We start from the raw sequence: 20,444 nt of genomic DNA, 5'->3' as shown, positions 1-20,444 counted from the left end.
ATATTTGAATTCTGCCACATACCCACCTTTATTTAGGGCAGTGATATTTCCCTCCCCCTTTAACAGCCACCCCCCCCCCCCCCCCCAATCATTAACTTTTAGAGCATCCCTTTTCATATGTCCTAGCGCCGGCCGGGGGGGGGGGGGGGGGGGGGGGTCGGGTTGGGGTTGAGATATCATTGCCCTTTATTTAACTCTCTCTCTCTCTCTCTCTCTCATACCCTTAGTGGGGCCCGACAGGCAACAACACTATCTTCCCCTCGGTGTTGGGACCCAACAAGACTCTCTCTCTCTCTCTCTCTCCATATCCTTGGTGGGCCCAACAGCACTCTCCACTCCCTTGGTGGGGCCCATCACCTCTCTCTGTACACCCTTGGTGGGGCTGAACAACTGAATAGTGTAAATTTTTTCTAGTGGGCCTTATTGTATTTAAAAAAAAAAACCATACAAACTTACAAACACGGTATAAAGTGTATTTAAAAAAAAACCCACTTGGGCCACTTTGTTAAAAGATCCAAACCATTCATTTGCGGGTCTTAACATAAATAGGCCTGCCCATAAAATCTTCTCTACAGGATGTTCCTGTCCCTCTAATCTGTAGATGGACAACACCATTTATATTTTATAAACCTCCAAGATTGAGGAGTTAGATCATCCTATGGAGATTATTTTTTGGGAAATGCTTATTTACATTGGGGATCAACAAATGAACGCTTTGGATCTTCACAATGGTGGGCCCTAATGAATTTTCTAATAAATACGTATTATGTGAGGTCTTATAAGTTGCATGTATTTTTTTAAAATAGAGTGGGCTCACGTTGTTCAAACATCTAAATAATCAGTTGTTGAGTGCCAACATAACCCATAAACCCATAAAATCATCTACATAGGATGATCCTAACCTTCCCATCCGTAGAGATTTCAATATGGTGTAGTTGGTTGCGATTGTCGAATATAGAGATGACTTTTGGAGCATGACTTAATCACATTGGGTCCCTACATGTGAATGGATTGGATCTCTGAACAAAGTGGGTTCTACTACATTTTTTAAAAAGTGTACGCACCTACTTGCGGATGCAAATTCTAGTCTTGTCCATCTACAAATTGGAGGGTTAGGATCATTCTATGGAGAAGATTTTATAGGCAGGCCTATTTATGTTAAGGGCAATTGAACGGTTTGGATCTATTAATACTGGCCCTAAGTGGGGTTTTATTAAATACACTTTATACGGTGTTTGTATGTAGTGTATGTATTTTTAAAAAATACAATTCTTCGTCCCACTATGAAAGATTTACACCATTCAATTGTTCGTCCCAACAAGGGTGTGGAGAGAGACAGAGAGAGAGTTGTTGGGCCCACCAAGGGTATGAAGGAGAGAGAGTGATGTTGGCCCCCACCAACGGTATAAAGGAGAGAGAGAGAGAGAGAGAGAGAGAGAGGGGGTATGTGGCAGACTTTAACTATTAACTTGTTAAAAGCTGGGTATGTGGCTTATTTTAACGGTATAGTCGTCAATTCACGTTAAATGGAGTGTATTTCTCCTACAAGGGGAGCGAATTTATCATTGCCTGTCTTATATTGGCAAAAACAAAGAAGGAACGGAATCTATTGGTTGGACTAGATCAACAGACTGATGACCCGCCACATATAGACTATCTTAGGCAACGGATCATAGCTGGAAGTGAAGAATTTATACATATTGAGTTTCACTAGCTGGGTCCAATGTCTCAGGTTTCGATTTTGACCAGATGATGTTGGCCTTCAATAGATGCCCACCAAAATTAGGGGTGTCAATGGATCCACTTCGGACAGGATCCACCTATGTCTTAGTCCAGATTCAGAGTGTTCTTTGGATCCTACTTCATGTGTCTCAGTCACTATCAATTTCAATTCAGATTGTCCATCGGAGTGTCCTAGTAGGTCTTACTTACATTTTACACAATTAAAGAGTGAGGGAGAGGGTTGAGCACTAGAGTGATCGATTGCTGCGTGAGGGGGCTGTAGCGGCGGTGACATAGTGGGTTAGAGTCGTTGGGTCAATTGGTAGAGAAGGAAGAGAAGAGTGTGTGACTTGACACTTGAGCGATGAATGAAAAAAAAATGCTAAAAATAAGAATGGTTCAAAATAATGCATATGGTTTTTTTTTTATAACTAAAATACTCCTAAAATAATAGTTAAAGTTATCAAAATTAGAGATTATTATTTTTAAATAGTATAATAAAATCGGATCGGCATTAATTAGAACTGTTCTACGGGCTTTTGTTAGTTATCTGGATCCGATCGGCATTAATTTCAGATCCTATGATTGGGTCCCGAAATGTGGGATCCCGGTAATATGCCTAGATCTTGTCCATTTAAGTTCGAATTCAGATGATCCATCGGACCGTTTAGGTCTATTGATACCCCTCACCAAAAATAGGAAGACTTTAACACTCTTTGGTAGACCAAAATATGACGGGTACTCTAAAGTTAGGAAGTGAAAAGAATTTAGTTCAGAAGCGAGCTTCCCATCCAACTAGAACGTTTCTATGCTTTACAGTTTATACTACTATGGGACTCAAACAATGCAAAACATTATTGTTAAATGTGAGCTGCTGCACTTTATTTATCGCCCATATGGTGAAGCCCAACACAACTCTTATTGCAAATTCAATGGATCCATGAACCATCCATGTGTGGCACATCAATAGGTTGATGTGGGTACACATGAAAAGTTGACCTAAGCTTGTCTCTCTTCTCCGTCTCCCTCCTCTCTAACACACAATCATATTTAATGAATCTAGAAGGAGAATGACACTTTATCGACGCGAGATCTGGACGTTCGTTCGTTGGTCGTCCAATAGTGAGGCGAGTCGTCTAGCTAGGGATGGGGGGTGAATTGGGCGGCTTTAGAAATCTTTGATTTTCTTCCCCGTGATTTGTCCTTGTTTTTCATTGTTTTATCTCTCTTGTTTTGTACCTCTCCCGAGACCCACTGAGTGTCATGGATTATTTTCTCTTATTAATATATCTAACACTGTGGTTTCAAAAAGAAATAAGGAAAATGACACCCCCACTCTCCTGTTTCATAATGGCATTCTACATTTTATTAACAACTTTTCAGAAAGGCTGTTGAAGGCGAATGGTATAAATTGTGTCAGCCTTCAAGAACTTACTAGAAACTTTGTTAGTGGAGTGCTCTTAGTGAAACAAAGGACTGGGAGACATACATTCCCATTTCAAAAGCTTCAAATGCTGACAGAATGCAACTCTGCATAGCAAGAACCCACTAATTAAATAAGCAATGTCAACAAACAAACAACTACTCCAATCACAAAACTCACATCTCTAACCAAGAGTAAATTATAAAAACAAACAGACACCAATGATCGCCTACTCAAGAAACAAATAGAGAAACACCATAACAAGCACTGCCTCTTTCCTAGCCCATAACTGCAAGCAAAGCTGCCATAACTATCGGAGCTCCGAGAAGGAAAGTATTAACGCGAAAAAAGACACCATTCGATCTGGGTGGAGGTGGAGGAGGAGGAGGCGACGTAGATCCGGGCGTAGAAGGAGATGATGTGGGCCCAGTCGCGGCTGAGACCGTGACTTCAAGCTTCATCCCTCCGGGACAGTGGCCGGTGGTCCCACATATGAAGTAACGTGAGCCCATCGCCGAAAGAGCGATGCTAGTGTTTCCGCTAACGGCAGTGCTGATAGTATTGCTACTGCTGCAACTGTTATAGTCGGAGCTGCTCACCTCGTCCACCGTATGTGTATTGCCGTAGATAAACACTGTAGTTCCAAGGATCATACATTAGTTACCAGTTACCACATGTTTCCTATTAGAAGAAAAATTAGGGTTTTGAACAAGAAGATTAGGAGTGTGAATGGGCTTCTAATCGGGCCAGATTAGGAATGCCAATGGGCTTCTAATCAGGCCCAGCCATGCTTGGTTTTCCGGGTCCGGTGGGTTGGGTTTTTCGGAACCCCAACCTCACCGAGAAATTATCTTGGGAGAAATTATCTTGGGTAAGGTCGGGTCAAGTTTTTTTATTGGATCGAAAACTCGAAATTCAAAAACCTAACCTACACAAGATACTTTCTCGGGTCAACCTTACCCTACTGGAGAAATTATCTTGGGTCAGGTTGAGGTTTTTTATAGGATTGAAAACCTGTCATAAACCTGATCCTACTAGAGATAGTTTCTCGGGTTTTTTCAGAACATTACCCTTCTCGAGAAATTATCTCAGGGGTCGAGTTTTTTATGGGAAAAGCCGAGATTCATAAACCCGACCCTAGCTGAGATAGTTTCTTGGATTATATTGGGTCGGATTTTTAATGCTTAGCTTAATTATGATAATGACTAACTTTGAAGATTGTAATTTTCACACCAAAAGTCTCTAAATATAAGTCATCATGTATTCACGTTAGAAGGAAACAACCTTTTCCACATCATAAATTTGAACACCTCAATGAACGCAATTAAATCAATATACTTAAAAATAATTTGCCATTTTATTTAAGAGTTAAGAGATTCAAAGTACAACTATAAGAGTCAGGTTGGATTTCAGGCTTCAGTTTTTTTTTCCTTTAAACCCAACCCGACTCGAGATTGGGAATTGGTTTTTCAACCTAAAAACCAAACCAACCTAAGACCCATAATTTATCAACCAGGCCAGGGGTAATTTTAGGTTGGGTCAATGCGGGTTGGGTAAAATCCAACTCAAGTTGCAACCTTGCCCATGTGATGGAGCTTCCAAAACAGCCCACCCTATTACACCCCTCACCCATCAAGGCACCAAAACTATTTTTGTGATAATAATACTTCTATTTCTTAGTTAAAATGACAAGCATGCCATTATTTAAGTACACATGCCAATATTAGCAAAGGCTGTTTGGGACAACTCTAACAAAAACCAGTCTTCCTATTATTTTCCTACAAGCAATGACGAAACGCTAATATCCTTCACCTCATATCTGTGGTATCATTGGTCTAGGTCATAGGACCCTTACTACAGCCTACAGGTACTAACATGTTAGATGAGACCTGTTGCTTTCACCAATGACATGGCAAAAGATAATAACTCGATGAATTTTGAAATAGCACGATTAGGTAGACGAAGGCAACAAGAATGAACCCCTTTTTAGGCCCCAAAAGAGGAAAAGTTTGTGTAATCGAGACTGTAGATCTTATAGACCACCATGAGGCGACAAACAAGTCTTGCTCTCATGCCAAACATGCATCATCCGTGAGATAAGAATACAAAAATCAACGGCTTAGCTTTCTCTTGGAAGAACCCTAAAAGGCTAAAACAATGCTTGACGGAACGATCAATTGGCTAGCATCATCCGACCAAGGTCGAATGAATTAGATGGTCTGGACTTGTTGTTAATGGTCAAATCAACAGATCCCATCACTTCGACCTTGTATATGTGGGGCGCAAAAAGTAGTACTTAGGAAATAAACTTGTTAGACTACATCGATTCAGGGAGATAATGCAATTCTCTCAAGAAAATTGTTAGCCATTAAACTCCATATTGTTTAATGGCTACATCAAGGCAACCTATGTGGGTTGCTTGGATTAAATTTGGACCCAACTAATATCGACAATTTTTTATGTTTCAAAGTCAATGAAAATTATATGTATAAAAAGACTGATACCACCCCATTATTTTATGAGTGAGTTGATTTGGGTGCTTATCTGACTTTACTAAACCCTTATTTTCCTTTTCTCTCTTTAAGTGACTTATCTTCTTTCATTAGGTAGATAGAATATAGACCCACATCATGGAAGTTGAATTTATTAGCTTTACAATTAGTGGCTCAAGAACATATGATTAGAAAAAGTTGTGTGAAAATGAGCAGTTTTCAAACAGGCCTTAATTTCCCCTCTTTTGCTAAGTAAGGTGGGATCAAACCTCCAGGTAGAAAGACAATTAGACAAAGCCTTGATCATTGAACTAGTGGATCAATACCAAGGGCCATAATTTCCCACTTGAAAATAAGACTAAATTAACGAATAAGGACCGATTTTGGTGGCATCCAAAGCGGTCCTTATTTTATAAAAAAAAAAATGCATTCTCTTGCAAGTTTTTATGATTATAATTAAGTAGGTAGATATAATGAAAATTTTAGATTAAAACTAACTAGTAATAGAGCCCAATGGGTATAAATGTGAAATAAACTAAACGAAAGCAGACAAATATGCATCACCTAATCAACCACATAATTTTCTCATGTTTAAATTTCTAGAAAGTGAGCCTGTTAGTAAACTTACTGAGTGAATCCCCGACGTGAAAGGTCTCGCCAGCAGCCCAATTGGTGTAGTTCACGCCAAGTGCCCAGCCAGAGGTGCCACCAACCATATAAGTGGTGGCATAAGCTGCCGGAATGACGAACAGAAAAACTAGGAGAGTAGTTGCTCCGGCCATGTTTTTTATAAGTCACGATAAAAAAAAGCAGCTACAAAGACAAAAAGGAATGGAAGAAGGATCTGTGTCATACCTTGTTATATAGACAGCTTGTGATGAAAATTTGGATTAGTTTATGTGGATTTAGAAGAAGTCACTTCCTAATCCCGTCTTTTGTTGCTTTGTCATCTTTTTTTATTTATTCAACTTCGCTTGGCTCCTTTTCCCCTCTACCTAATCTATTTAAAATTTAGTACCAGAAAATGCCTAAACGTGGAAGCTGACGAAGTCTACTCAGATGGCTCCACACGCTTTCAACCCATGTTCTTATTTGTTGGGTCTTCACTCTGATATGAGCTGTTGATCTTGTGGGCCATTATAGTCATAAATGGGCACCTGCCTAAGTATGGATCGACTATCCAAGTCTGGTATGGGACAAGTTTAACGGGCTTAATCTAATAGGCTAGTCTGTTCCATAAGTTCTGGTGCCTTCAGGGTATTAGTCTAGTTACCTAACATTTGGTATCATGCTACAACGTTAAAATTTTGAGACATGGAATGGAAAACCTGTAGAGAGGGCTACTGGTAAAAAACAAGGGCCATAGTGAAAACTGTCATAGGGTATAAAGGGCTTAATTTAATGTGTTCCATAGCGCTGAGGCATTGGAGAGTTAGTTAGGTACCTAACATTTATGAATGTTTTAAGTATACCTAACATTTAGGAATGTTTGTTTGTGTGTTCCTAGGTGGGGGCCTGCCTAGGTATGAAACTAGGTGGGACCTAGCTTAGTAAGAGACAAGCTTAAGGGGCTTAATCTAATGCATTCTTTCAGCTATGGAGATTTTGGCATATCGGTTTGGTCGCTAAAATGGGGCTGCCATACTGATGTCAATTGCTGTAAAATCGCGACAATCGGATGATCATAGCATCTTGATTAATGTGCATTTTCACCTATTGATTGATTGCAGTCCATTGATCAGTTTTCAGCCTTTTTTACCCATAGCAATCCATCTGAATTCTATTGGATTTCGAGTATGGGCATTGCCCCAAAATCACAACAATCACTTAACTTTTTATTTAATTTTCTTGCAAGACCAGAAGTAGAGCAATGCCAACCTGAGGCTTCGGTTGGAGGACGTGAGGCGAGCCTGTCCAGAAGGGCGGCCAGATCGGCATGGGGCTTCGTTAGGTAGTAACTGACGAAGGAGAAAACAGAGATAAGTCACCTGGTTGAATAGAGTGGATCATGAATATTTACCTTCTTTTTTTGACTTTTAAGATGTCTGTCACATCGCGTGTGTTATAAGTTCTACTCCAAACAATAGGATAACTCTAAAAATTGTTTCTGTATAATTTTATATGCAAATAGTTTTTACGTTAGATGTAATTATTTACAGACAATGGTTATGAGGGTTAAAGATTGATGTTCATGGCTTCCAAAAAGAGACCTTATGTTTCATTAGCAAATAAGATGAAGAGGAATGCACCTCACACATGCGCAGACACGTCTCTACCCACTCTTAATTTTTAGGGGTTGATATATTAAACTCATATGAATGTTTTCGTAAGTGCATACGTTGGAACTTTTATACAATTGACGCTTTTGCCATTTACTTCTTTTGATCTTTCCACCCATCTCTTTTATTTAAAATGTTCTCACTGGTTCAAAAACCAACATAATGGCAGTTCCACCTCTCTTTTCTCATTACAGGAAAAGATATTCGATAGAACATAAACGATATTTAGTCCCTTGATTCATCTCTTGTTCGTTAGTAGATCCTAATAAATGATTTTCACACGGTCGGGACATTTTAGGATTACACTACATATATAGAATTCATTTCATAGAAAAGTGGCAAAGTTTACGGCGGGCATGCCAACCTGACGCCAACCCTCCTCCTTTATCCTGGCTTGGGACAGGCTGTGAACAACATAGGCGGAGACACTTTAGGATTACACTAAGTGGTATAAATGCTGGAATGACGTCGAAAGTTGCTAATATGATAGGAAGAGGGGTTTTGGGAATAAAGATGTTGGATTGGTGATATAAAATCACCACATTTCTTAAGTATTGTATTAACTTCTTTATCAAGGGACACTCTTTAAATGTGTTTTATAAGTCCACTAAAGAGGGCTTTTATCTTTAGCTGTTTGCTTCGAGTAGTTTCCTAGTTTCCAGCAACATGATTCGGCGGGTTCTCACCGCACCGCCCGCGACAAAACAGTCTAAACGGATTTCAAGCGGTGGGTTCTCGCCGCAACAAAAACAGTCTAAACGGGTATAGAAATTTGGTATTTAATGAGAATTGGTTCTATATATGGTAGATTATTTGGTATTTGTTCATTATTTTTATCATATTTACATCACTAAGTTTCGTTTCTAGTTTCTGCGGTGAAGTATGGTTTTTTATATTTATATTTTTTATACAAATATCAGCTAGTTAGGACCTCCCTCTGTTGTACCTAATTTGATGGCTGTATTAGGTTTTCTTGAAAATAATTATAAAAAAAAAACGATTCAAAGTATGATATCTTTCGCTAATTTCAATATCTAAACTTGTTTTAACGAGTCTATTCCCGTAGCAGGTAAGATCCGGGGCTTAGAACAATAGCTTAATGAGAAAAGTCTTGACTGAGTCTCATATCTTCGTTAGTATTCGAGGATCCAAATCCCTTCACCTTTCTCACGTTTAAAAAACCTAAGTCTGACTTGTGGATAATCAAACGAGTGGCCCCATCTATACTTCTGCCGGCTATTTCATTCCTCAAGGCAATGCATGATTACTCACCATATGGCATCACAGAGTTTGTAAGTTTTTAGGAAAAATGACACATTTTCCATGTACCTTGACAAAGGTTAAGTGGACCAAAAGCCATGAGGAAGTGTTTTTAGTTCTTCTCACCAATGTTTTTCTTGTTTAAATGTCCTGTAATAAGTCACACATTGTGTTTTAGGGTCATGGCCTAAAGGGTTTGGGTGGTTTCTTAGCCAAGAGAAAAGATAGAAAAAAAGAGTTTGTAATTCTAATATCGAGATAGTGAAACTTTCTTTTACCGTGGACATAGGCACTACTGCTGTTAAACCGGATTGGTTGTTAAACCCAATTCAGCCATTTTACAAACTAAGGTTAGCCAGTTAATTACTTGACATATCATTATTCTTTAGCATAAAAAACTAAAAACTTCTCACCTACCATACAATTTCCCATGTTAATTACCTGATTAATTAATAAAAAAATTCTGATTCAATTCTATTGATTTCTTTATTTTCTTTCAACTACATCATATGTCACCTAACCTTCTAGAGATTAGGTTGGCTTTGAACTTATATAAAAAAAATAGAAATAAATAATGGATAAGTGCTTCTTTATTCCAGAAAAATGATGGCCGAACGTTGACTGTAATAAAATATAAGACATGAACGACAATGTTTGAATTCTATTATCTGACAACTCTCGATCATTTCTCACGATGCTTTGAATAGTGCTAATGCATGAACTATTATAAAATATGTCCAATGCCTACTTGGTTTATAATAACTAGGGTTGTCAACGGATCCACTGCATATGCCTTGGCCACAATCCACTCATCTTGTGGCTTGGCTTATACTTTTTCCGTTTCTTTTTGCATGATCAGATTCATTCATCTCGCGGCTTGTGTTTACTTTTACTTTTCCGTTTGTCTGTGCACGATTAGATCATATTTACCCCATGGATTTTCTCAACACATTGACACTCTTAATAACCACTACAACAGGACAGTCATAATTAAAACAAAAGGGGGTGCATTCATCATTATTCTACGTTAAAACATGATTTATATGAAGCTCGCGGTATAATTTGTAGTAAAATTACAAAGAAGCAGGCATTAGATTACTGGCTGACCTGTTCTTTGATACGATACGGCTATATACGGACCTGTTCCCCGAAACAAGTATTTTCAGTATTTTCTTCTTAAATCCTTAATAATAATAATAAACCAAGCTAACTTATATCACTAGTTTTTTTTTTTCCATTTCTTGTTGTAGTCATTAATTAATAGAACAATTGTTCTTCAGACACCATGGGCTCTATTTCTTTTATAAAATTTGGTTTGATTATACTGATAAATTGTATTAAGATGGACTCGATGGTGATGGTGATGGCGTTATAGGTGATGACATTACCCGGTCGGTGACTCGGTCGTCATCCAGGTAGCTTGCACATATTAAACACTACACGTTTCAACGGAAGCAATTTTCTTTCACATAAATTCATTGGTTTTATTTTTTCAAGATTTTTTAGGCATGTTTCGTAATCATGAGAAAGTTGTTCCTGAATTATTTTCTTTGGAAAATAAAATTTTGACTACGGTTTGTTAATGCCAATTTTTATGTAGAAAAATCAGTTAAAACTTTTCCAACAAAGGAAATTAAAAATCTTTACCTGAAATGACATTTACCTGAAAAACAGAGGTGGTTAGTTAAGCTTTAGGCCATGTTTGTCAACCGTGAAAAGTTATTGGGATATTCGTGGGCTAAAGGGGCTATACAAGGGAGGAGAGGGAGAAAAATTGAGTGGGCGGGTGTTATGTGTATTTTCTTATGATGTTTGTGGGTTTAGTTTGTTATGTGTATTTTCTTATGATGTTTGTGGGTTTAGTTAGTGGATAGTAGTGGGTGTGTATTTTAGTGTAATGGCTGTTAGTTATGGCTAATTTTTTTAGGGTAGAGGGAGTTACTTATTTATCATGTGTATTGTTAGTGGGTAAGTGTGCTTGTGATGTGGCACTCCCTCTTGCTTCTATTTATGTAGTAGCATTTCGATGAAATGAAAAAAAAGAAGAATCCTACAGTAGCAAAGGAAACTTTGTTTAGGAGAGTCATGGGTCCTCTCGAATTGAGCCGTTAGGAGATCCGCTTGCTTCGAATCAACCACTTTCTTCCTCTTCTCAATTTTCTTTCTGTTTATTTGTGTTACGACCGATTAGGTACGTAACAACGGGAGTGAAAATAGCATAAAATCTCCGGCTTAAGCATGGTGAAAAGAAAATATAGCCGGAGCTCTCATAATTAATGCTCCATAAATTTAGGGCAGTGATAAATCTACCCCCTACTATCTTTTTATATGCTCTACTATTTTATATAAAAAGATACCACTGAGAATATAAGATATAAGAGCACCAACCCTACCTATTTTATTTTTGAACAATTCAAAAGAAGGTATCTATTTAGAATTACTTTTTTTTTATAATCTCCTGATTTTTAGGAGCTTTTCATGCTGGCCTCATTCCCACTCTCCCCACAAAATATTCCACGATCCCTGCCCATCTCCCGTAACTAGCCCCACAAAATATTCCATGGAATATTTTGTTTGATGGTGGGCAAACATAATAAAAAATCAGGAAAGAATTTTCATGGTTTCCAAAAGTAGATAAGTACATGCGTACATAAGTAGGCTTTATGTGTGAGACATTTTCTAAATATTTATGTTTTAAAATATAAAAATGAGTTCTTTTTGTGAAATGGTATTTCCATTCCAAATACACTTTTGCAATTTTAAAATACCGGAAGAAGGATTCTTTTTCATGGTACATTTTAAATGGGGATTAGGTAGGGGTGGCAATGGTTCGGTTTGACCCCCAAACCGAACCGAACCAAAATTTGAATCGGTTTGGTTTTACCAAACCGACGAAACCGAACCAAAACTGAATTTTCGGTTCGGTTCCGCCAATTTTGCCACCCCTTACTCATAATAATTGGAAATATTCGGTTTGATCCCCAAACCGAAACCGAATTTTCAGTTCAGTTTCCGCTCGGTTCCGCTTCGGCCAATTTTGCCACCCCTAGGATTAGGGAAAGGGAAGTGATATATCCACCCCCCTTTTTTTACTTGGGACAGCCCGCTGCAGTGTATCTATGACTGCAGAGTGGCTGATGTACTTCGCGTGGGGAGGATTCAACGGACCAGATAACATACACTGCAGATGGCTGTCCCATGTAAAGAAAAGGGGCGACTTTATCATTTCCCTGTAGGGAAATCTTAAATAAATAATAATAATAATACTAATAAGAGGAATTCTAGACTGAAGGGAGTCCTTGCAAAAAAGAGGTGAAAGGGCTCTCCTATTGGCTACACATCACCATCATGCATTAATAGTGGCTAAAAAGTCAAACATGATGGTGATGTGCAGCGAATGGGGGAGCCCTTTCACCTCTTTTTTGCAAGGGCTCCCTTCAGTTTAGACTTCCTCAATAATAAATAATTAGTGCAAGCGTAGTTATAAGAGCAATAGATTACATACCATAATTACAGTCAGATTTTGACTGAGTTTTAGAACTGTAAAAAAAAACTGTTGTTTTTATCTCTTTAATTTTGAAATGCTGTGTGTAACAAAGAGATGGGAGTCGGTTATTAAGTAATTACAAATGAGAACAATAGAGAATTAAGCACAGGGATTATGTTGGAAACATGTCAATGATCATCAATCAGATTTTTTTGACATCTTATTTTTTAATTTGGTACATGTGTATATAATATGAAAATTTCATTTGTTGATCATATTAACAGATGTTCTATTACCCATTAATCAAGTTGATTAAACATTAAGATATCAATTGTTGGGACAAATTTGGTATCATGAATGATCCAATGGTGGAGATGCAAATAATCAAACTAAGAAACACAGAGAAAAGACAAAGGGAGGTAGACAATAGGAAGCCGGAGCTTTCTCTTATAAACTTTAATTTCCCAACAACTTATGCAGGTGGCTACAAGGAAATAAGTCCCAAGGATACAGTGCCTACGCCAAGAACAAGGACTGGACTCTTAGAGAAAAGTGAAAGAGGAGAGAAACACAAACTCATTTTTATATTTTTAAAAATAAAATATTTTGAGAATTTCAAACAATATCAATCATATAAAAATGAGTTTTTTCAAAGAGACTTCTTTTTGTGAAATGGTATTTCCATTCAAAAGAGACACTTTTATTGTGAAAAGCCATTTTGATTTTTCGAAAGAGTTACCTTCATTTGAAAGGGTACTTTCATGTCTTTTTATCTTCTATAAACTTAGGGTCTTATTTTCAACAAGACTCTCCTCTTTTTTACTCATCTATTCTTCTCCAAGGGCATACCGGTTGTCTTGAACTTGGGGTGCAGCCCTTGTTCTTGGCATAGGCATTGTAACCTCAGGACTTATTTCCATGGCACCCACGGCAGAAGTGGGAAATTAAAGTCTTTCAGTGAAAGCCTCGAGCTAGCCTCCCAATGACCATGAACTACACTACCATTGTGGCGATTGAAGTGAAAAGGAAAAGAACCAATGATAAGATAGACATACCGGATCTGCTCAGCAAATATACAGAGACTGGAAGAACTGAATTCTATCCATTGCTGCTTGCAAACTTTCTGCTTGAGAGGTTGTGTTCCAGTCCCTCTAAGTCAAGAACTTCAAGCAAGTATGAGTTTGAATTTTGATAGCAACTCCTCAATGCAAATGTGGATCCTAAGTGATTATGCATCATCGTGCCAGTTTTCTCTGTCTTCTACGACATTCAAAACAATCAGAACATGGGTTACTAAATTTAGTACTATTGTGGTTAGTAGCTTCAAGCTTGCTAGGTAACACTTTCAGGTCTTCCACAAGGACTCGGCGCAGCTTCTCATTCTCCGCCATCAGTTCTTCAATGACTTGTTGGTGTTTTAACAGCTGAAATGCGTGAAGAAACTTCAATAAGAATATATCATATCAGAAGTTTAAAACAAGTAATTACTCGGGGCAAGGGTATGCTTTAGACTGCATAAACATGCAAAAAAATGGAATAGGAAAAGAATTGAACCTTGTAGAAAGTAGCTAGAAAACTAATGGAAATATAAGTCTTGGTCTCCTCATGGTAGAAAAAATTTCAGCATTTTAATTGTTGGAGCTCATGAGCATGGCAAACTCATGTTTGATTCCAAATCTAACAATGGTGTAAAGACCTCAGCATAATGCAGTAACATACAAGCGAGTTCCAGACAAGTTTGTAGAATGGAAAAATGAAGAGGATTTTTAGCTATATGAGTTCATAGACTTCAATGGCACTGGCAGAGCATGAGAATAAAAAAAAGCAGGCTCTCCGCGTGTCGGTATGAAACCAGATGATAAACCAGAAGTCAAATGCACAATCTTAAAGCCATATGATATAATAGACTAAGCCTAAGTGAAGCTCCATGTAGGCAAAGCATTGCCCAAATCCTTGAAGTGCCATAGCTTGCATAAAAAGCAGAGAACATGAGCTTTTAATAATGTAAAAAATATGGGTTCATGTAAGCACACATATATGGGTACACAAAAGCAACCCCACCAAAATCGTACTGGTGGAATTGTGTGGAATGTTGCAAACAACCACATTGGGTTGTATCAAAATTAAGTACTCATCAACTACTTAATTCATTTCCACAACAGAGATATACTAGTTATGAAAAACTCTTACCATTTGAAGCACATTGTTTTCTGACCGCAATTGTCCAGCCTACAAATGAAAATTCTTATATGAGAAGATGCAACGGAAAAATACACATTAAAAAATGCTTCATCCCATAAATTCGTATTCAATGGGCAAAGAAATCAACCAAGCAGATTATAATTACAGTCTATTTAAGTATAAAAGATTAAATAACACCATGTCCAACGGCTTAAGATTTTGCTAACCCTAAAAAGAGGGGCCACACATGACGGGGAGTGTTAAAATATAAAATATTAAATAAAGCCATCTCCAACAGCCTAAGCTTTTGGAGTAATTGGTTGTTTCACACAGTCCAATTTTGTTATGAATGAAATTTACAGAGAATAGAAGAATAAAACAGTTCTATTTCTTTAAACTGGTGTGGAAAGATAATACTAACTGAATCCCTGCATTTTGGTAATGGGTGGACAATGCCTACGATAAAAACAACTTTGTAGACTCCAAAGTTTCTATTGTATAGTTTTGATTGATCTCTGACTTTTCTGTCCAGTGATCCACAAAACCATACAATTGGATATTCTTGGGTTGTACTAAACGACATGTAGGAAAGTAACATGACATTTTCATTACATAACGCACATACCAATTCAGTAAGTTCTGTTTCCTCTTTGTTTTTCAAGACTGGATTCTGCAAGAAACTGCTGATAGCCTTTTCAGAGCGACTGCTAAGGGACGTCTCTGATAGAGCCCCTTTTGATGCAAAAGATTCATATTTAGATTCCGTATTCAAAGTTCCATCTCTCCTTAGACCATGCGATGCACTTTCAGTGGTTTTAGATTCCAACTGAAAGATATTTCCCATTTGGGTTTGCGCATTCCTGTCAGAAGTTATCATTTGCATGCCGCCTTGCAAGGACCCTGGAATGACAGCTTGGCTGCCAGATAAGCCAGGCACAATTCCTAGCTTCATCATCATCTTCCTCATAGCTTGCTAGAAATATATGAATGAATGATTAAATTTAAAGAGATGAAGAGAAAACCATGTTTGAGAGCCTAGAACATGGTGAGGAATCAAACATACCACAAGACAAGATTGAATCTGATGCACCACTCCAGGCTTTACAGCAAGGCCTGTCACAAAAAGATCAATACTTTAGAGTCTCTCTGTGTGTGAACTAGGCAACATAACCACATTGGTAAGCATGTTATCATATATAGGGTTCAATATATTACTACAAAATTATCAAAAATCAAGCTCCGGCTATGTTTGGTATACACGAGACCCAATATGACACATACCGACTCCAAAACCATGGCCTAACCCAACTCCACATCCAATGCCTGCTTCAACGCTCTTCACTCCCAGCCTTCTTAACTGATGAACAAAAGTAGAAGACAAAAGGGTATGGTAACATTTGAGTTAGGTGAACCTAGTATTGAACAAAAAGAGCAAATACCACAAAAAAGAAGCAAACACTCCAAAGAAACACTTACAGAGCTATTCAAATGCATCCCAGCACCGGAAAAAGCATCTGTCGCACCTCTGGTGGCACTCAAAACTTGTTGCAGTGCTGGTATTGCACCTGTTTCACAAGTGTTAATTCTGCACTATGGTTTGCAAGAAAATAACCATAAAATACCACAGGATGAGAGCGAGAGATTTTATAATTCAAATTAGACATGAATATAAGAGACGTCTCATGGCATTAAATTTTTGTAAACTTTCTCAAAAGTGGATCTGGTATAGTTTCCCCAAACATTGAAGAGAAATGATGGAAGATTGCATTTGGTGTATTATTGCCTGATGGAATGATGTCTAACACATAGATACCATTAGGTGCGTGGGAATAGAGATTAGAAAAAATATCAGTTTCAAGGGATGGTTGGGAGTTGGGTTCTGAAAGAACTTGTGGAGATCTTCTTGAGGCCGAAGCTTTCCCGCTTTGGTATCTTAGCAGTTACAGCCAGAGAAAGCTTTGAGACGACGGGTGGAAAGGTGGTACATTTCCCCACACTTTGAAGAGCAGAGATGGGGGATTACATTGAGATTTATACCTAAGGAGAGGTACAGACCTTAGGGAGGTGGATGGTTTGGGGAAGGGGTGTAAGAGTAACAACAGTGTTTTTGTTAGATTCTTTGGAAGTACTATGTGGTAATGGGTCGAAATGTTGCAAAGGAATACAATATTAGGTGCCTTCTGAGCTTTATCCAAATTATAGGAGACTTATATCTAACAAATAATAGAGATTACTTTTGAACTCCCCTGTCTTGGGGTTTTCCCCTCTCTTTTTAATATATGTGACACCATTTCAAAAGAAAAAAAAAATGATAGAGATTAGAGTTTAAAGATGGGAGCAACATTTTGGTCTCTGTAGTTTGTAATATCCTACTATAGAGATATATCAGCTGACAATGGAGCCTGACACAACAGTAGCTTCATGTGGTGTCTACCTGCCTTTACAAAATAACATTGGCTTTTAGCTGGATTGTAGAATTGACAGGGTTCTTACCAGTAAATCACCCATTACAAATAGAGACATTATACTATCAAACATATGTGATACGTTTTGTACCAGTGTAAAGAAATTTGATAATTTTTTCCTACAGTATCTCTAGCCATAAGGGCTTGGACAATTTCGCTAGACCTTTCTGGGATGAAACATCTGATGCCTGCATTTCGTTTTGACTATTGAGCTTTTGGTGTTCTCTCTCTTCGGTAAAAGGAAACATATCCATTGGAGGGTTGCTCATTTGGGGTGGTTTATGAAAGGAAAGGGGTGATAAATTCTTTACAGGCAAATTGTCAACGAAAGGAAGGTATTTTGGGGGGACATCTAGATTATTCTTATTACTTCTCTGAACTTCTTGCAGCAGGAGGTACTCTTCACATTATCATATGGGTCAGTCGTGTTGAAAGCCACCATGAAGGTAGGGGATGCATCAAAAGCAGTTCAGACTTCAGAGTCATGTGCTTCACTAGAGGTCTACTACCACAATTTCTACAGTGAATCTAATGAGATCGCCGACCCACTAAGGATGGACTTTCGAGATTTTCATGTTGGTTGGGCCCTTTTTCCCCCTCCCTTGAGAAATGTTTTCTCTCTGTTTCTTTTTGTCATACTCCAAGTATATGCAGTGTTTATCAAACTTTCCAATATACTACTTTACACCTCAGAAGAAATAGTTAAGATCATAATGTGCAGTGCTAAACAGAATGGAAGCAGAAAATCTCAGGACACAGTCATCATCCTCTAAAATTGCATTCTTGTGCTTTATCCTTTCTTTCTATGTGCTGCCAAAATTAAGAACTTTCAACAGCCCCAATCACAGAAAAACCAAACCAACAAAACAGAGACCCTGAATTCATGCATATGCAAGTACCTAGGCTAAAGAACTATCAACATAAACCTAAAGGTCTAAAAAAGATGTCAAAAAACCAGAGTTAAACATGCTAATGACTGCCTATGCTCATCAGCTAGGGGTCTTTACAGAAATGTCCATCTCCAGAATGTTGGATTTGTGATATAAGATCACTTGGAATTAATCTCATTAAGAAGGACATTCCTGGAATGTGTTTTATAAAACCACTAAAGAGGGCCTATATCTTTAAGTGGGGGACTTGTTTCTTAAGTGAGGTTAAGAGCTTTTCTCTACAAGAAAAAGGGTTTTCTCTGTCCAAGGGTTTCTTCTTCTTCTCTTGCAAGGGCTTTGATCCAAGGTTATTTTTATTTTTTATTTTTGAAAATGATAGCCAAACGATCCAAGGTTGTTGGGCTTCTTTTATGGTGTTTTCGGGGTGTGAAGACATTGGGAAGAAGGTATTGGGTTTTTTTCTTGAGTTTCAAGAAGAGGGTGTTTGTGGGATTTTCACCATTGTTGGAGAGGTAAGGGTTTTAACCCTTGTTTGTAATTTCCCATTGTTCAGTGAATTTCTACATGGATTGCCCGTGGAGTAGGCCAAGTGCCGAACCATGTAAATCTCTTGTGTTATTGTTTTCTTTCTTTATTTCACTCACTACGTAATTGTATTGTTGCATACACTCGTTTGGGCTATTCCGTGGTTTGCAGGAGGCTATTTGTCATTGTTTGCTTTGAGCAGTCTCCAATAACTGGATTTCTAGCCGCGGTTCCTTGACGCAACAAGTGTTATGCAACATAAAACAATAAAAACAATAAAAAATATCAATACTTCTACTGCTAATAATGATGATGATCATAATAACAATAGCAATTAATAACAATGAGTAACAGTAAAAGAAAATTTTCCAAGGCATCAAGAGTTGGGTATATCCTATAACCCATGTATGTTCTAAGTGCATTGTGTGTGCTTCTATGCGACGACATACAACGATCAGACTTGCATACCTTAAGATGACACCAAATTTGATATGTTCCAACAAAAACCCAATAGAATGTTTATATATCAAGACGAAAACAAGAAGAACAACAACAGAACAAAAAATTGGGGGAAGGGTTAAAAGAACCCAGAACGAAATGAATGTTTGCATGGGCTATTAGCAATTGGTTTATCTGGATTTTCAGCATCCTTTCCTTTGAAAAAACCTAGGAAATTCATATTCTGAAAAAAAGAAGAGGGAAAAGAGAGAAAGTGAATAGCAGCAGTACCTAAGTTTAGAGGGCGTCCGACGCCAATACCAATCCCACAACCGATGCCAAAGCCGGTAAATACCTGACCCACCTTCAAACAAAAGGGATTATTCTCCATCCTAAATACTCTCTCTCTCTCTCTCTGAACAAATGAGCGGGTCAAAACTTCCATGGGAATGTAGAAGCTTTATTATGAGAAGAGCATGTGAAGCCCAATCGGGGCCCATCCGAAGAATACTAGCTGGATCATGGATGTGAACTCGTGCATTCGCCCCCCTGTTCTTCCGCAGGTCAAGGGGGGGTTGCCTGAGGAAGAAAAGGGGGTGAATATATCATTCCCCTTAGCAGGATATAGGCGATTCCTTTGGTGGCCCTACATGTAGATGACGTCAGCAGGGATTTTCACTCAATGGGTGATCCCACTTGCTAGTCAAGCAAGGGTCCACATTCAAAGTTTTATGGTTGGACGGTTTGAAATGTTCCAAAAGAGGGAGTTGTGATTAAAATCAGAACCACATACAGGCCCCCATTGATCAAAACATTCATGAAATTATACATCAGTGGGTTTGTATATGGTTCTAATTTTAATCAATCCATGTTCTTAGATATCCTACCTCTTTAAAATAGAGAAAATATAATCTTAAAAAAAAAAAAAAGGAAAATCTTGTAAGTTTTTTTTTTTTTTGGGGGGGGTGGGGCAAGCTGGGGTTTGGCGGGACCCCTACGGCCTACCAGTATATTAGATAGACCTGGCAAACGCGACCCATGCCCACGGGTCAACCCAACCCACCCGCAAATTTGCGGGCACGGGTCGGGGTTTTAGTGACCTGCCAAAACCGATCTGCGGGGTGACCCAGCCCGCAAAAATACGGGTCGGGTCGGGTCGGATCAACCCGCCGGCACCCGCGATTTTTTGGATTTTTTTTGACATTTTTATTTTAAAATAGAAAATAAGATCAAGAGCTAAGAGCATCTCACCTTTTGAGCTGGAATAGTGCACTTGTGTTTG

The 20,444-nt window shown here is 38.3% G+C and overlaps 2 protein-coding genes across 2 annotated transcripts; both read right to left on the bottom strand.

Annotated features, from left to right (window-relative positions):
• Nucleotides 1-3,257: 3,257 nt before the first annotated feature.
• On the bottom strand, nucleotides 3,258-6,549 carry LOC143877132 (mavicyanin-like). The gene is made up of 2 exons (XM_077378988.1): nucleotides 6,266-6,549; nucleotides 3,258-3,779 (listed from the first exon to the last, which is right to left on the bottom strand). The coding sequence occupies exons 1-2, from the start codon at nucleotides 6,417-6,419 to the stop codon at nucleotides 3,424-3,426; spliced, it is 510 nt and encodes a 169-aa protein (XP_077235103.1). The 5' UTR covers nucleotides 6,420-6,549; the 3' UTR covers nucleotides 3,258-3,423.
• A 7,188-nt stretch (nucleotides 6,550-13,737) lies between these two features.
• On the bottom strand, nucleotides 13,738-19,730 carry LOC143876494 (uncharacterized). Its single transcript, XM_077378197.1, has 7 exons — nucleotides 19,454-19,730; nucleotides 16,321-16,409; nucleotides 16,126-16,201; nucleotides 15,908-15,957; nucleotides 15,470-15,817; nucleotides 14,854-14,892; nucleotides 13,738-14,087 (listed from the first exon to the last, which is right to left on the bottom strand). Exons 1-7 carry the CDS (start codon nucleotides 19,605-19,607, stop codon nucleotides 13,899-13,901), a joined length of 945 nt encoding a protein of 314 aa, XP_077234312.1. The 5' UTR covers nucleotides 19,608-19,730; the 3' UTR covers nucleotides 13,738-13,898.
• Nucleotides 19,731-20,444: the final 714 nt, after the last annotated feature.

This window comes from Tasmannia lanceolata, unplaced genomic scaffold (assembly GCF_043159265.1).
Source record: "Tasmannia lanceolata isolate RefF3 unplaced genomic scaffold, GAP_Taslan_0.1 ptg000005l, whole genome shotgun sequence".
In the NCBI taxonomy this organism is placed as follows: domain Eukaryota; kingdom Viridiplantae; phylum Streptophyta; class Magnoliopsida; order Canellales; family Winteraceae; genus Tasmannia; species Tasmannia lanceolata.
The sequence above is the reverse complement of the archived record's forward strand: the minus strand, read 5'-3'. Positions and strand labels throughout refer to the sequence as shown.

Coding starts and splice junctions, on each gene's coding strand:
- LOC143877132 (XM_077378988.1), bottom strand. CDS start 6,419: ATGGCCGGAGCAACTACTCTCCTAGTTTTTCTGTTCGTCATTCCGGCA. Junction 3,780..6,265: donor TCACGTCGGGGATTCACTCA/GTAAGTTTACTA, acceptor TTGGAACTACAG/TGTTTATCTACGGCAATACA.
- LOC143876494 (XM_077378197.1), bottom strand. CDS start 19,607: ATGGAAGTTTTGACCCGCTCATTTGTTCAGAGAGAGAGAGAGAGAGTA. Junction 16,410..19,453: donor CGGACGCCCTCTAAACTTAG/GTACTGCTGCTA, acceptor CTTGTGAAACAG/GTGCAATACCAGCACTGCAA. Junction 14,893..15,469: donor AAACAGAACTTACTGAATTG/GTATGTGCGTTA, acceptor TTTCATTTGTAG/GCTGGACAATTGCGGTCAGA.